This window comes from Globicephala melas, chromosome 5, assembly GCF_963455315.2.
Source record: "Globicephala melas chromosome 5, mGloMel1.2, whole genome shotgun sequence".
NCBI classification, from domain to species: Eukaryota; Metazoa; Chordata; class Mammalia; order Artiodactyla; family Delphinidae; genus Globicephala; species Globicephala melas.
The window spans coordinates 135,291,382-135,306,426 of record NC_083318.1 but is presented as its reverse complement, the minus strand read 5'-3'; the positions used below and the strand labels follow the sequence as shown (position 1 = coordinate 135,306,426).

Sequence of the window (15,045 nt, the reverse complement as noted above, 5' to 3'; positions counted from 1 at the left end):
GAGGGAGAGAGCTGTTTGAAAGGAATTGACAATTTATTTTTCCAAATTTGTTGAAAAATGTAAACCAAAAATTCAAGTTGAGCAATCCCTGCAGGATAAATCTAAGTAGAGAAAAAAAAAAAACCAAGGCACATCATAATCAAATTGCTGAAACCCACTGAAAAGGAGAAAATTGCAAAAACAGAAGACAAATAGAAAAAAAAAACTAGAAATAAGAGAGTTTTCATTAGAAATCATGAAAGCCTAAAGGTAATAGAATAACATGTGAAAAGTGTTGAAAGAAAACAAAAAGGAAAACTATCTGCTCCAAATTCAATATCCAGCAGAAATAATTCTTTAATGAAGAAAAAATTAAAATATCTTTAAATAACAAGGGCTGAGAAAATGTATCAGGAGCATATCTGAATTTCACATTGTTACATAATGTTTATTAGGCTAAAGGAAAATTCAGAAATTTGGATTTCCATGAAAGAATGAGGAGAATTAGAAAGGACAAATGTAAAAGTCTTGAATAGAGAACAGATGCAACCATTTGAAAACACACAGCATGAGGGTACACTTAAATCCAGTGAGAATCAGCCCAGGAGAGAGATGTTGAAGTTCTCCCAAAACTATGAACTTCAAGAAACTGCTTCACCGAGAGGAAGCAAAATAAGAAATTAAGGAGGGACATGACTGTTTAGATTTTACTTGTCCTTAAAACTTTCAGACTTTCTTTAGACTTTATGTCACAAGGGCAGAAGAATTTACTTTTGGATATTAATTACTTTGGACTAATTTCATTGTAACTTTAATCTTTGAAGTATTACCTCTCTGGGAATTTAATAATTAGATTATCTGTTAAAATGTGAGCATGTCTATGCTCTCACTATTGCGTAACTGGAGTATCTTGATGTCACGATTTAATCTAATTGCAGAAGCTCTGAAGAGCTCTGTTAAACAGTGTAACTGCACATAATTTAGCATGGGAAATAATAGAAAGAATCTTTAGGCCTTGGAGTTAATGAGGTAATGTACTGTTCTATCATATTTAAAAACCTTCTGGAAGCAAACACAGAGTGCCCACCAGTAGCTCTCAGGGGGGGAGATACAAAAGGGAAGCAAGTCATTAAGTTAAGGACACCCCTTAACTATGAGTGTCCCCAAATTCAGCTCTGAGAAAAGAAGTTAGGTTCAGATGGTTGATTTGGGAAATGATCCCAGGAAGCACAAGTTAAAGAGTAGGAAAAGTATGACAGAGGAAAGAAAAATAGCACAAAAAAGTGTTAATTCCGGTGAGGACACTGAGGAATCAGGTACAATGCACCTGAGAATTGTCCCACTGAGGAGCGGGGTGCTGGGCTTCTTACCCATTGACTCGTGTTCCTCATTGGTTAAGGACTGTCCCTGGGGGCATTCAATCCCTGGCACAACCGGGCTACCTGAAGTGAGGCTGATAAAGCTTCTGTGTCAAATAAAGTCCTCAGGAGAGTGGAAGAGAGACAAACTCCTGCATGACCAGCCGTCAGGGGATGTCCACCACAGCTGAGGAGGCCCGAGTGGGGCCTGGAGCAAATCATCGAGACTGAGGGCAAAACTGATTTGATACATGTCGGATCTCAACCCCTGAAGAAACAGCCACGCCCTGAGATCTCGATATGCTTATTTTAAAGTCAAAATTAAGAGAATAGAGCTGGAGAATCTGAGGAAGGACATATACTCCTGCTTCACATGTTTCTGGGGAATCCAACTGCTGGACCAGTAGTTCTCCAACTTTATCATCAGTCATCAGGTGGGTTTATAAAACACAGATCATCCTACCTCATGACCGGACCCTCTGATTCAGTAGGTATGGGTGAACCCTGAGAATTTGCAGTTTAAAAAAAGAGACAAGTGAACTTATTTATAAAACAGAAATAGACCTACAGACATAGAAAACAAACTTATGGTTGCCAAAGGGGAAAGGGGATGGGAGGGATATATTAGGAGTTTAGGATTAACAGATACACACTACTGTATATAAAACAGATAAACAACAAGCACCTACTGTAGAGCACAGGGAACTATACTCGATACCTTATAATAAACTATAATGGGAAAAGAATCAAAAAAGAATATATATATGTATATATGTATAACTAAATCACTTTGCTGTACACCTGAAACTAACACAACATTGTAAATCAACTATATTTCAATACAATGTTTTAAAAAAATAAAATAAAAATTAAAAATAAAATAAGTTGCTCATGCTACTTGCTCAAAATCCACAGTTAGAGAATCACTGAGCCAGAGTGACCCTCAAAACTTCTCTCTCTCTCATCCTTTAGTAACTCACAGTGGGAAGAAGAGAGAGAAGGCACTCGGCCTTTTGCTTCCTGCTTTCCGGACCTTACTGCCTGCAGGAAGGTTATACTCCCAGTTGCGCTTTGTCCTTGCTGAAAGCTTAGCGGGGAAGGCTGCCTGAAACTGGAAGTTCAATTCTATGATGCATGAAGAAGCAGACCACTGTTGCTCCAGACTTAAGCCACTTTTTCTAAAAAGCTTTATCCGTAAGAAGATGCTGCTTTGATGTCTATATGGCTAGCTCCAAATGATGTTTCCAAATTCTGAAGGAGAAAAATAGAGGTGTTCTACATAGACATCCTATAGAACCAGAAATTTTGTGCAGAAGTTTCTGACATGAGTAGAAAAACAAATCCACTTGACAGTACGTGTGAGGTCTTAAACAATAAAGGAGGGAGAAATAACAGCATGCATATGGGTTTTTTTTTTTTTAATATGGACAAGCTTTCTGCCCAGAGGGTAAACACTGAATGACTTTTAAAATTTCATACATTCTGTATCCTAAGCTGAAGATCTAAAGCCGATTTGCTTTATGTAAAAAGAAAAGCATGAAATGAATTCCACTGGTAGAGTCAAGCTCCTTTGATTTATACATAATGTTTCTTCTGACAAGGACACAGAAGCACTCTCATATTTCAATAACCTAATTTTGCATTGTTTGAAAAGAAAAAGGGCTATTGATAGACTTTTATTTGGCTCGCACCCAGGGATATTTAAATAGACTTTGCACTTCAAAAATACTCTTTAACAAATTCCAATGACTTGTGGTATTTGCAGAGCTTTTTATGGTAATCAATAATATATTTTATTTTTATAGCTAATTGACAAATTGTTAAGATAAATATGTTAAATTCCCTATGGAAACCTGATTTTTTAAAGGTCTTTTTAACCTTTTTCTGAGGAGTGGATAGAGATTGAAAAATGAGTTAAACTAGTTTTAGAGATTTATTGGGTCCATAAATGTGCTATTTGTCTACCTAATTTGCATTTTCTCGCACGTTCATTGTATTTTTCAGGGTCACAGCTCCTTCTCAACTATTCTTTTGTTATTGGCCTATAACTGTTCTGAGTGACCTCAAGTTTACTAGACTTATTTATACACAAACCATACATTTAAAGTTATTATGCCAAATATAAACAATATAAAACCAAAGGAAAGGGAAACACCAAGAAAAGCGACAAATCACTTATTTAGCAAATGACTTGTAGGGCTGCTGTTTTATAGCTAATTCTACCCTTTCTAAACATTTTACTATGAAGTGATAAACACAACTAGTTACCTACCCAGTATTTATTCTCACCTTCCTCCCTTCCTCCTACATAGCTGAGCGTTTCATCCTTGTGAACGGCAAACCCCAAGGTCAAAGAAGCATCTTTAGCAGTCTCTGCATTTAGGGGGTCAATGGCAGTTACTGTCGGCACTTCCATTAAAGTTCTTTTAAAAGTGGGCTCTCAGGTGTCAGGAAGTATTTTTCCTCCCTCTTGATTACTTTTTCCCTGCTGAAATGTGAAAATGCCGGCTGGAATTTTCACCTCCATTTGGAAAACATTGAGAAAGGAGACAATGTTCTAACCACAAATAGTGGAGCATAGGATAGTGACGACATTGCGGGGCTGCCATCCTGAGCCACACCATCTGGGCTTCTTTTACACGTAAGAACACCACACCGGTATCTTCTTTATGCCCCCGTTATTTGGGGTGTCTGTTACAGCAGCTGAAGATAATCTCTTACCGATCCATGCATAATACATTTTCTACCCAGGTTTTTGGCCTCCTCAAATAGGTTTAAATATTAAAAACGATCCTTGAAATATACTTATTGTCTTCCCTAGTTGATAAAAATGCAGTAGAACAAGGCTGGTTGCTTTTTATCGGTTGTGGTTGAATTTGATGAATTAGTGTTAGTCTATACTTCATTTCTCCCTCTCAGCTAAGGCAAGCACACTGGCAAGTCAGATTTAGAAGAACAGCTGGGCTGTCTAAACATCTGTCAGATCTTATATGGTCCATATACTCCTTTATATATGCTTGACCTAAATAAAAGTGTTTCTTATAAACAGATATTGCCAGATGCCTTCAGAAAATGTTTTGAGGGAAGGTTTTGCATTTATTTCTTTCTCTCTAGTACCTCATTCTAGTAGTATTTGACCAACTTGGATACCCCAGTCAGTTTTTCACTTTGTTCCTCATTTCTCATGGTCTCACATCTTTCCTTACCTACAACTTTCCTTACCTTACCATTTATTCTGTGTTCCATCATTATAATCATTCTCTTGTAAATGTACTTAAATTTATAATGTCTCTCTCCTACGTACTCATGTGACAAAACAAGATGTTGGTAAACCCAAATCTCCTCTTTCTATGATTACAAATTCGCAGCCAACCACAACAGAAAGAAAACATACTAATATATATCATCTCAAGAACACCCAAAGATGTGCCCAACATTCCAACTACATACTGCTATTTTTATAACCCTACCTCCCTACAACTTTTCTCCTCAGATCACTAAAGCTCTCACAAACTGCCCACTTTCAATAGTTGGTACAGTAAGTCCCCTACATACGAACCTTCAAGTTACGAACTTTCAAAGATATGAATGTGCGTTCACATGTCCAATCACATAAGTTAGTTCAGGTGTCTGGCGTACACTGTCACATAAGGGCATCCTCTACAAGTAGTTGTGCTGTTGTGTACTTTACTGTACAGGACTGTATACAGTACAGTAGCACAGTATCTTTATTTCAAGATCAGGATGTCTGGAAGCAAGTGTAAAAGCAGCGGTGATGTAGCTGGTACTGCTAAGAAGCACCGGGGATAGGAGGCCCAGGGAAAGGATGAAGAGAGACAAGAGGAAGAGAAGCAACCGAAGAACTGAAGAGATTCACGACGCAGAAAATGGCAGGGGATTTTCTCTATCTGAGGAGGCACTGTTAGTTTCTGAGGCACAGGACCTGAACGTAGAACGGTACATGAAGGTCGCAGCAGCCATTCAGAATGCAACCCAGTGCCACCGTGTCATCTATGACGAGAAAAAAAAGCTACTACCCAGACATCACTGGATCGTTTTTTCAAGAGGGTAGATAGAACTGAATCCAGCAAGGAACCAGAACCTGTGCCGTCAGCGTCAGGTGTGAGTGAAATGGCAGCTGGCCCTCCGTCTCCTATTGCTGCCAATCCTTCAGCTCTACCACCTCCCACCTCCTCTCCCTCCTCCAGTCAGTAACTCTTCTCGCCTGTTCACTCGATGCCAGCCCCTGGATGCCAGCTGTTGTACTGCACTACTGTACTTTTCAAGGTGCTGTACTGTAAGATTAAAACATATTTTCTATTTTTTGTGTTGTTTTTTATGTATTATTTGTGTGAAAAGTATTATAAACCTATAAACCTATTACAGTACGGTACTATATAGCCAATTGTGTTCGTTGGGTACTCAGGCTAACTTTATTGGACTTACAAACAAACTGGACTTACAAATGTGCTCTTGGAATGGAACTCGTTTGTATGTAGGGGACTATTCCTCATGACACTGAAATAATCCAAGCAATGCAAAGAGGACTTCCTCATGCTCCCACCCTGAGCATCTGCTCCCAAACTGTCTGTCCTCCTCCCTGTTTCAACAGATTAACTATCAGTCTTCCAAAGAACAGCCCTTCCATCTGTGTACTAGATTATATCAACTTTTTAAAGACTTGATGACTGCAATTTTCCCCTTTTTCTCTTATATGAGCTGCTTTTCATTTTTACTGGACTATTCACATCAACATAAAAGATAATCACATCTGCAGAATGAAATTCCCTCTCTTGACCCCAAGTGACTCTCCACTTACTGCACAGTTCTCTCTCTGTTCACTTTCAACGAACATAATATCCTTGCTTCTCTTTCCAAACCCCATCCCTTCACAGAAACATTTATACCAAGGATTTCAAAGCAGATTAAATGTAGTAGGAGGTAAAAGGAAGAGATTGGTTTTACTCCCAGGTTTAGGGATCTTTGTTCCTGGGAAAAGGAAAGCACCAGTGCTTAGTCTAGGCAATCACTGTTAATATTGAATTCCTCTTAATTAATTCATAATGCTAAGCCTGAAGGTGGAGGAGAGGCGGCACTGTTTCTGAGACCTCATTATTCCTTTATTCTCATATTCCATCTTCAGAAAAACCTGATATCAGAGTAAATAGTTAATGCACAGGAAGGATGAAATAGGGACACCGCATTTCCCCAGCACCACTCAAGGCACATCTTACAACATAAATGCCTGCAGTTTGGCTCAAAGCCTTCTTCCTGGGCTTTCCAGCTGGATCATGGCAAATGAGTGAGTTGTGTAAGAAACCTACATCGGACGTGACTGCGGAGCAGACCCTCAGAAGAGCATCAATTTAGAATGGTTCCCATGCTCTACCATGCATCACAATTCCCTGAGAAGCTTATCAAAATGCAGATTTCAAATCAAATTTCCAGAGAGTGCTGTTGAAGCTCAGGTCCTAAATCTTTGATATTTTTTCCTGTGGTTCTGATGCAGGTAGAACATGGACCCTGCACTGCTCTACAAACTAGCTAGAACTCCAGTGTGCTAGGTACTTAGACTGGACAAACTAGGGCTAGAAGTGAGGATGAGAGGTAAAAGACAGAACTTTTGGTTAGCCACATGCCATTGCGAGAAAAGGGAACGGAGAGCGACCAGGATCCCTGGCAAAAACACCACCTCAAAGCATCAGTTTTGTCAATTAGGCCATTAGCCAGTAAAAATCACCGCAAAGAGGGAGAGAAGGGCCAGGATGCCTACAACCACCAGTTCGCCATGGATGCAGCACCCAGATAGGGAACATCCCACACACACTCCTGTCCTGTCCTCCCAAGACTGAGTCCTCTGGGACAGTTGCTATCTCTGAACATCCAACTCCAAACATCTGAGACCACTGGGAACAAGCCTCACCTCCTTCACACTTTGTCTGTTATATTCACTGGTTTCTGTGAAAGCCCATTTCCAAGCCTTGACCCATGTCTAGCTGACAAATGGATTTGCACCAGAAACCAAAACCTAAATCTGCTTCTGTAGAGTGTCAACTATACTCAAACTTTGCCAGAGCTGCTCTAAGTCTTTGCTCAAAACCCTCCAACCCCACTTTTAGCAGAAGTTAACATAAATCTTTAAGTTAAAGGGTCCAGAGATAAGAAAGGAAGTTGGCAACAAAAAAACAAATGGAACTAGCTGGGACCAAGATGGGAATAAATCTGACCTCCAACAGACCCTCAATCCCATTGTATGCTGATTTTCCTACATTAGCATATTCAGTGACACGCCTACCTGGTGGCCATGACTGGACACTAAGGACCAAAAGAAGATAAAAAGGGGGTGGCACCCCTCTCCCTCGAAAAAGCACTGCCCCTTCCCCAGTAAACTAATGCACGTAACTCCCCATGATTAGTCTCATTCCTCCTCCGTTTGCCTTCACTCTTTAAAATTAAATTCCTTTTGCCAGGTAGGCAAGAAGTTGATCTGGGAACTTAGTTCCTGCTTCTCCATTCTTTGGTCACTGAATAAAGCTTGTGCTTTGTCAATTTCAGCTGCAGCTTCATCATTGGCTGCTTGAACAAAACAGAAAAAGAACCTTCCCCTAAAGAATCCAAAAAAAAGAGTGGATATATGTATATGTGTAACTGATTCACTTTGCTGTACACCTGAAACTAACAACATTGTAAATCAACTATACTCCAATAAAAATTAAAAAAAAAAAAGAACCCTGCCCTGCCGGGTAGGGGTAGCAGAGTCTATATGACTTAATTCAGTAACAAAACCATAGCTCCCCAAACTTTTCAAACTTTTTTTCCACTCTCCTCTTAATTCATTCCAGTCACACTAGCCACCTTGCTGTTCCTACAGAAAGCCAAGAAAGTTTCTGCCTCCTTTTTGTAAACCATAGAGTAAATTAATGTATATATGTGTATGGAAATTAATTAGTGTGTATTAATGAATCATACATACAATCCTATTATCAATTCAACTAAATGTGAATTAAGTCAGAAATAAAACAAAGCACTGATTGTAAGATTGATATCAGTCTACTTGGCCAAGGCTTTAAATTAATTTAAAGCCATTAAATTAATTATTGAGATTATAAAACTTTGTACATAATAAGTTTTCTATATCACTAATAAGATCAACTAAACATCTGATCTAACTAAAATTTTTAAATGCTTAATTTTTTCAGTTTCTAAAATTTATACAGTTGCCTAATTGTTGATATTCTAAAGTTGAAAAAATAGTTTAAATTTCCTATGCTTTAATTTTCCAGTCAGAATGAGTTACTCTGTAATGTTTCATGATGAGAAAAGTGGTACAAATTTATTATATTTACTTACTCACTTTTTTTTAATTGGAAGGGTTTTACATTAACAGTAAGTCCTGAAACTCAAAATGAAGCCTTCCTAGTCAACTGTGACAGTCTTTGAATACCTACTGAAGCAAAAAGCAATTAAAACACCCCCACATTTCTTACCATTCACTTGAAAGATGTGAGTCTGATAGATGTGTTCATAGCCCTCTGCATAGCAGGTGTAATTGCCCATGTGAGTTGTGGTGACCTTGGTAATATATAAGGATCCATCATCTCCAAAGTCCTATAGAAAAGAAGTAAAATTAAATAAAATTAGCTGTTTTTACTTAAAATGTATTTCAACAATTCACTTTTTAAAAAAATGTACTCAGGAGCAAAGTAAATTAAAATATTATCTTTAAATTATCAAAATGATCACTGTTAGTTCTATAAAGTTGCAAGATTTTATAGGCTGTAATTACTATCTTCTCAAGACAAGTTTTGTTTAAAAAGTATAATCTCAGTATTTATTTGAAATATCTGAGCTTATATAAAATAACAGAATTTTCACATATTTATTCTAATTCAGTTTACATTTTAATGAATAAAGGTATAAAATATTTTTCTTATTTATAGCTAAAACAAATAGCTCTTAACTACATTCTTCACATTTTTGTCTATTAAGTTTTACATCCTTTAATTATATCTTTACCTAGGAAAAAAATATTAAAACAGTGTGGTTTCAGACATAAAATGTATAGTGATATCAGTAGAACAGGATTTTTTTAAGCCTCCCAGAAATAATCAGTACATTAGCTAAAATAACCACGGCATTTCAAATTTATGGGGGAAAATATGCATAACCATTTTAGAAAAAAGATTAAAAAATCTTGTGCTGTTTATCAAAATCAAATCCAAGAAGCACCTCTGGAAAAGTAAAGACCAGAAAATCTTCTCTTTCATAAAGGGAATGAATACACTGGCAAAAACTGTCATAATCAACTTATTCAGAACTCTGGAAATAGACAAAGGCTCGCACCAGCGCACACAGCATTACTGGAAAAACTGGCTGAATTTCAGCAAGGACAGCGAGGCTGGTGGCTTCCCTCTCTTCAGAGCTGCATGGAAGCCTTGGACCACCAGCTTCGTAACTCTGCTAGCAGAAGAACGGGTTTGAAGCTCCTCCAAGACCCCATCCTCAGAGAATCATCACAATCTGACCTACATGGCAGCTCCCTGAAAATTTCCATTTTCATGAATTCTTTTTATTTGAGCAAGACTTAGAGTTGAGTCCATACGTTTCTGACTCCATACGTTTCTGACTCCATATGTTTCTGACTTTACCTATATTCACACCATGTGCATTTCTGTTAAAAATAGCTTCCCTCTAACTGATACTCACTACAGATTAATTACAATCAAAAAAATGACTGGAGCTATTGAATATGGACCTCAAAATAATGAAAATGTTCTCCCAGTCAAGAAAGAGAGAGACAGAGAGAAGAAGAGAGAGAAAAAGAAACGGGGGAGAAGAAGAAGAATGAGAATAAGGAGGAGGAGAAGCAGAAGGAGGCTGGGGAGGAAAGGGGAGGGAGCTTCGGGGGAGAGGGGGAAGAGGAGGTGGGTCAGATGAGGAGAAACATACTGTATGTTCTGGCCATCAGATTATTTAGCTGATGAATAATATTGTCTTAATGATTATCAAATGAAATAAAATTCCTCCATATCATATTATATGAGACTGATCATACCACATTTCTGCAGCTCCCAGGGGCATCTCATGGACTTACAGGAAAAGCCTCATGCCCTGCACGATAGGGGAGAATTTGGAGATTAAACCCTAACAAGGACGTCACTGAGTGACACCAACTTGTGATAGCATCCCTCGCATCACCACGGGCTACCATTAGAAACAGGGCTCCTGGGTGAGCACTTAGGCTAGAGAACAGCAAGGCCACGCTGTCCCTCAGGTTAACATTAAGGCAGGGAGTTGACACACAGCTGGGTATAATATGAGAAAAAGCCAAACCTCTGCAGAAATCAGTTCAGGATGATTAGAGTTAAAGAAATTTTGAGAAAAACTATGAGCCAAAAATAATTCTTGACAACCTGAAATGTAACAGTAAGATACCTAATGAGCACAAGGCAGACAATCACACAGGACGTGCATGTACTAGAAAGACTCCTCACAAGCAGAACAGACCAGGGAGACCAAATCAGAACAGAGATGAATCCCCTCATGGGACAAGAATAACTGGAAATAATCATAAAAACCCAAAGTATTATCTCATATTTGTAATTATGTTTAAATTCATTTATGTCAAGCTGCACATAGGTCTTTTAAAGTCTATTTTCAAATAATACTTTTTAAATTATTCATAAAACTTGAAATAAACTTTTCCACGTGTTTTCCTGTATAGCTACCTAGAAAGCTTGGCCCTTCCCAATCTACTATAATCCAGATTCCTTCACCGAATGATGTGAAAATTTTCCAAGAATATAATCTTGAGAACGTTTATTAAAGTATCTTATTTTGCTATCTGTGTTATTCTGTAATATGAAATCCTTTTAATGTAGATATGCTCTAAATTAACATATTGTGTGATCCCTTCTAATCTACATATCATTTCTTATTTTTTCCTCTTTCTTCCAAGTAGAAGCAAAATCTTCCAGCCTCAATATCTTTCAATACACAACTTTATAATCACCTTTTCAAACAGCATTTCTGAATAAGCAAGATTGTCTCACCACTTTGCATGAAGCATGGATTGTATCACTATACTTATTATAAAACTCAATAAATATTTATTGAGCACTTAAATATGTCAGGCACTGTGATAAATAATTTAAATAAATTATCAGATTTTATCCTTTAAGCAACCTTTTTAAAATGCACTACTATTAGTCCCATTTTATATATATGAAAACTGGAACATGCTGATGTTAAGCCTGGGCTCATGTGAGGTCACCGACTGCTATGGTCTGGATGTTTGTGTGCCCCACCCAAAGTTCATCTGCTGAAATACTAAAGCCTAATGTGATAGCGGGCCTTTGGGGGGGTGATTAGGTTGTGAGGGTGGGGCCCTTAAGAACAGGATTAGTGCCCTTATCCTACAGAGATCTGAGGACATGGGAGAAGATTCTGGCTATTAATCGAGAGGGTGGCCATCACCCAGAATATTAATGTGCTGGCACCTTGATCTTGGACTTAGCCCTAGAACTGTGAGAAATACATTTTTGTTGTTTATACCACCAAGACTTAGTCTTTTGTTATAGCAGTCCAACAGAGTAAGACACCAACCAAAGTAAGGGATCGGAGATTGGCATCCAAACAAATGGTCAGACTCCAGAACTGAACCCTTGTTATTATGCAATTCTTAACCCATCTTCATCTTTCCTGATTCTCCATTATTTTAGCTAAACATAAAACTTACCTTTTGAGTTTTTTTTTAATATGGATATATCAATCCTATGCCTTACCTCCATCCTGATTCAGCATTTCTAATCTTTTAATCTTTCATTTTCTCAGCATTTTCCCAATCTTAAGTAGATTAAACTGTGTGATTTTGATGCTCAGCCATGGTTGAGAGTTATGCCCTTATGTAACAGATGCTCCCTGAATTTGGGGACAAAATCTTGCACTTATTTGGAACCCCCATTACACCTTTATAATCTTGCTGCCAATAGATTCTCCACAAATATTTCTTCAGTGATTAAATCTTTATGAATCTCTACACCATTAAAAAGTTGCCTCAGGGCACTAATGTCTGGAAATTCAATAGAAAAAACCTAAAACCATTTATTTTGTTGAGTTAACTACCTATATTATTTTCAAAGCAGTACAAAAGAGAACTGTGGAAAAAAGGAAAATCTATAGCACACTTCTAAAATTTTGAAAATTGTATGGCTACTACTAATTGACTATAATCAGTGGTGTAAGAGTAATAATCACAATGTTTAACAACCTATAGAGGACAGGCACTGATCAGTCAGAATGTATAAGGCAGTAAACATCAGGTATGACTACACCAGAATAAAACAGCTGAATTTTAGGCCTGTATTTACCCATAGGCATTTGTTATGATCCAAAAGATAAATCCCATCCATTAGAAAATGGTAAATTTCAAATTCAAGTTTATTTTCCTATTTCATATTATGTTCTTATTCATAGTTTTAAATTACATGGTCCCAGTATTACTATACTTTAAATGAGGTTTTCTATGTAATACACATTGCTTTCATATACATTGACATTAATTTCCTTTCTAATTCTGATTATGCTAGTATGCTTTTACTTTGTAATATTGTGAAAGCTATTTTCCTAGCTTTATATGTGTACAAAATATATTTTCATAAAATAGCAATAAAAGTAATTTTAGCAAGCATCTACATATTGAAATTCACAAAAATATGATTATCTCATAATTTATGTGATTTTCTAAAAATTATGGAAGATTCTCACTAGTCTATTTTCTTAGATATTTAATCTATCATCAATAAAAAACACAGTGAAGTATAAAATTAAATAATCTAAATCCGATTTGGTATAGTCATTACTTTTAATACCTTTTTTTCCTAAAGTAAAGAATTTCATGTATCAATTTAAAGAAATACAATAGAAAAGTAAACTAATATGAATTGAAATTTTTTTTCCAAATTGATAAGCAAACAAAAAGTCAAGCAACTGCATTCTTTGGTAGAAAACCAAAATTATGAAAACTAAGTGCAACAATATTATTTGATGGTATATGTAAATAGTTAGACTAGTTATATTTTATTTCACTTGAGAAAATGACCCTGGCAAAAGTTTCCATTAATATAATAGTAATAAAAATAAGTAAAAATATCAACACTTTTATGGAACAACTCTTCAAAATGTTTTACATATATGCAGAGTCAGATTTGCCCGGAAGCTGATAGAGTTTAAGTTTCAGAGCCCCTCATCTGCACAAGCCCTTTCCAAGGGCCTGGCATGTGTTTATATGGTCATATATTTCTGTAAAATTTAAAAATATATTTATAATTTTCCGTGACTTCTTTTCTTATTTTAAGTAATATCCTATTTTATAGCTAATTGTTATTTATAATTTGTATCCTATTTCTTAAATAGAATACCTTCAAAATGTAGGTACTTTAAAACATCAAGATCTATATAATTTTGAAATATATTAATTAACCATATTATTTATATTTTGACAATATGTTTTACACACAAAGAAACAGAAGTCAGAAGAGTTAACTTTTCTGTGGAGGTTAATAAGTTAATGATACAATATTCAGAACTAGGCTGTCTGGCTCTGCTTCTGAAGGTCCACATTTACAGACCGAGGTGTTTACATGGATGGATCTCCAAGCTCAATGTCACATATATATAGAATGCAGTATGGCTCAATTTACATAAAGTTCAAAACAGGCAAAAATAAACTGCATGTTTTAGAGACAAATACATTTATGGTAAGAATAAAAAGAACTGGTTAACATATGACTCATGGTAGGAGTTATATCTAGAGTAGAAGGAAAATATAGTGGGGAAGAGCCTACAAGGGCTTCAAGTGTTTGTCATGTTACAGTCTTAAATGAGTATTGAGTCTATAATTATCCACATATTATTTTACTTTAAATTGTATGTATCTTATAGATACCCTCAGGCATGGGTAATATTGAAATATAAAACGAAATTCAATAAAAAATCTGCTAGACATTAAATTGTGTATCTCGAAGTACATAGCTTCCCCTAAGTATATAAATCAATAGAAATCTCAAAGTCTCTTTCTCACTACTTTAAATAGACTGGAATTGCACGTCTTAATTTAATGGATAAAAATAAAACATTTAGATTTTAAACTATATTTTTGTGTATTTCAAAAGAGAATAAATCCTTATTTTGGTTTTCTTAAAAATATTTATAACATAGTAACCAAAGGTACCCAGAATCCTGGTAACTTTTATGGAATTGGTTAATTAATGACATGTATTACAGAGTTCTGGCTCCATTTTAGGATAGATAGATGGAAAGAGTGTTATCCAAACAAGAAGAAGCTGGGCAATCTGAAAAATCACCCTGTTCTTGAACCTGTTAGTGTGCTGACTTTGAAAGGCAATAATGAAAGTAAAATCTAAGGAAAGCTGGAGTGAGCCTCCAGACAGACAAGACACAGGCAATCACTCACGTCTAACACAGCACTGGAAGGAAACAAGGAGGCCGTTCAAACAGGTACAAAAGATATCAACTAACTTCTTAAGGAACTGCTAAAAGTTGAGCAGCCACAGTTGTGAGAGTACAGAGCCCTGAGAGCACAGACACCGGCAGCCCCTTCTCCATGGACCCCACTGTTTGCTTCTGAAAAGTCTGGGGGCAGGAGAGAGCTGAGAAAGCATCCCTCAGGTAATGGCGCTGCTGAGGG

The 15,045-nt window shown here is 36.7% G+C and overlaps 1 protein-coding gene across 4 annotated transcripts in view; it reads right to left on the bottom strand.

The window, feature by feature from the left end:
• FSTL5 (follistatin like 5) overlaps positions 1–15,045 on the bottom strand; it is a 670,505-nt gene that overhangs the window by 160,023 nt on the left and 495,437 nt on the right. For all 4 annotated transcript variants that reach the window (XM_030865721.3, XM_060299861.2, XM_030865720.3 and 1 more), the window contains exon 8: positions 8,825–8,945. In XM_030865721.3, coding sequence (XP_030721581.1) covers positions 8,825–8,945 — 121 coding nt within the window. The remainder of the gene's footprint in view (positions 1–8,824; positions 8,946–15,045) is intronic.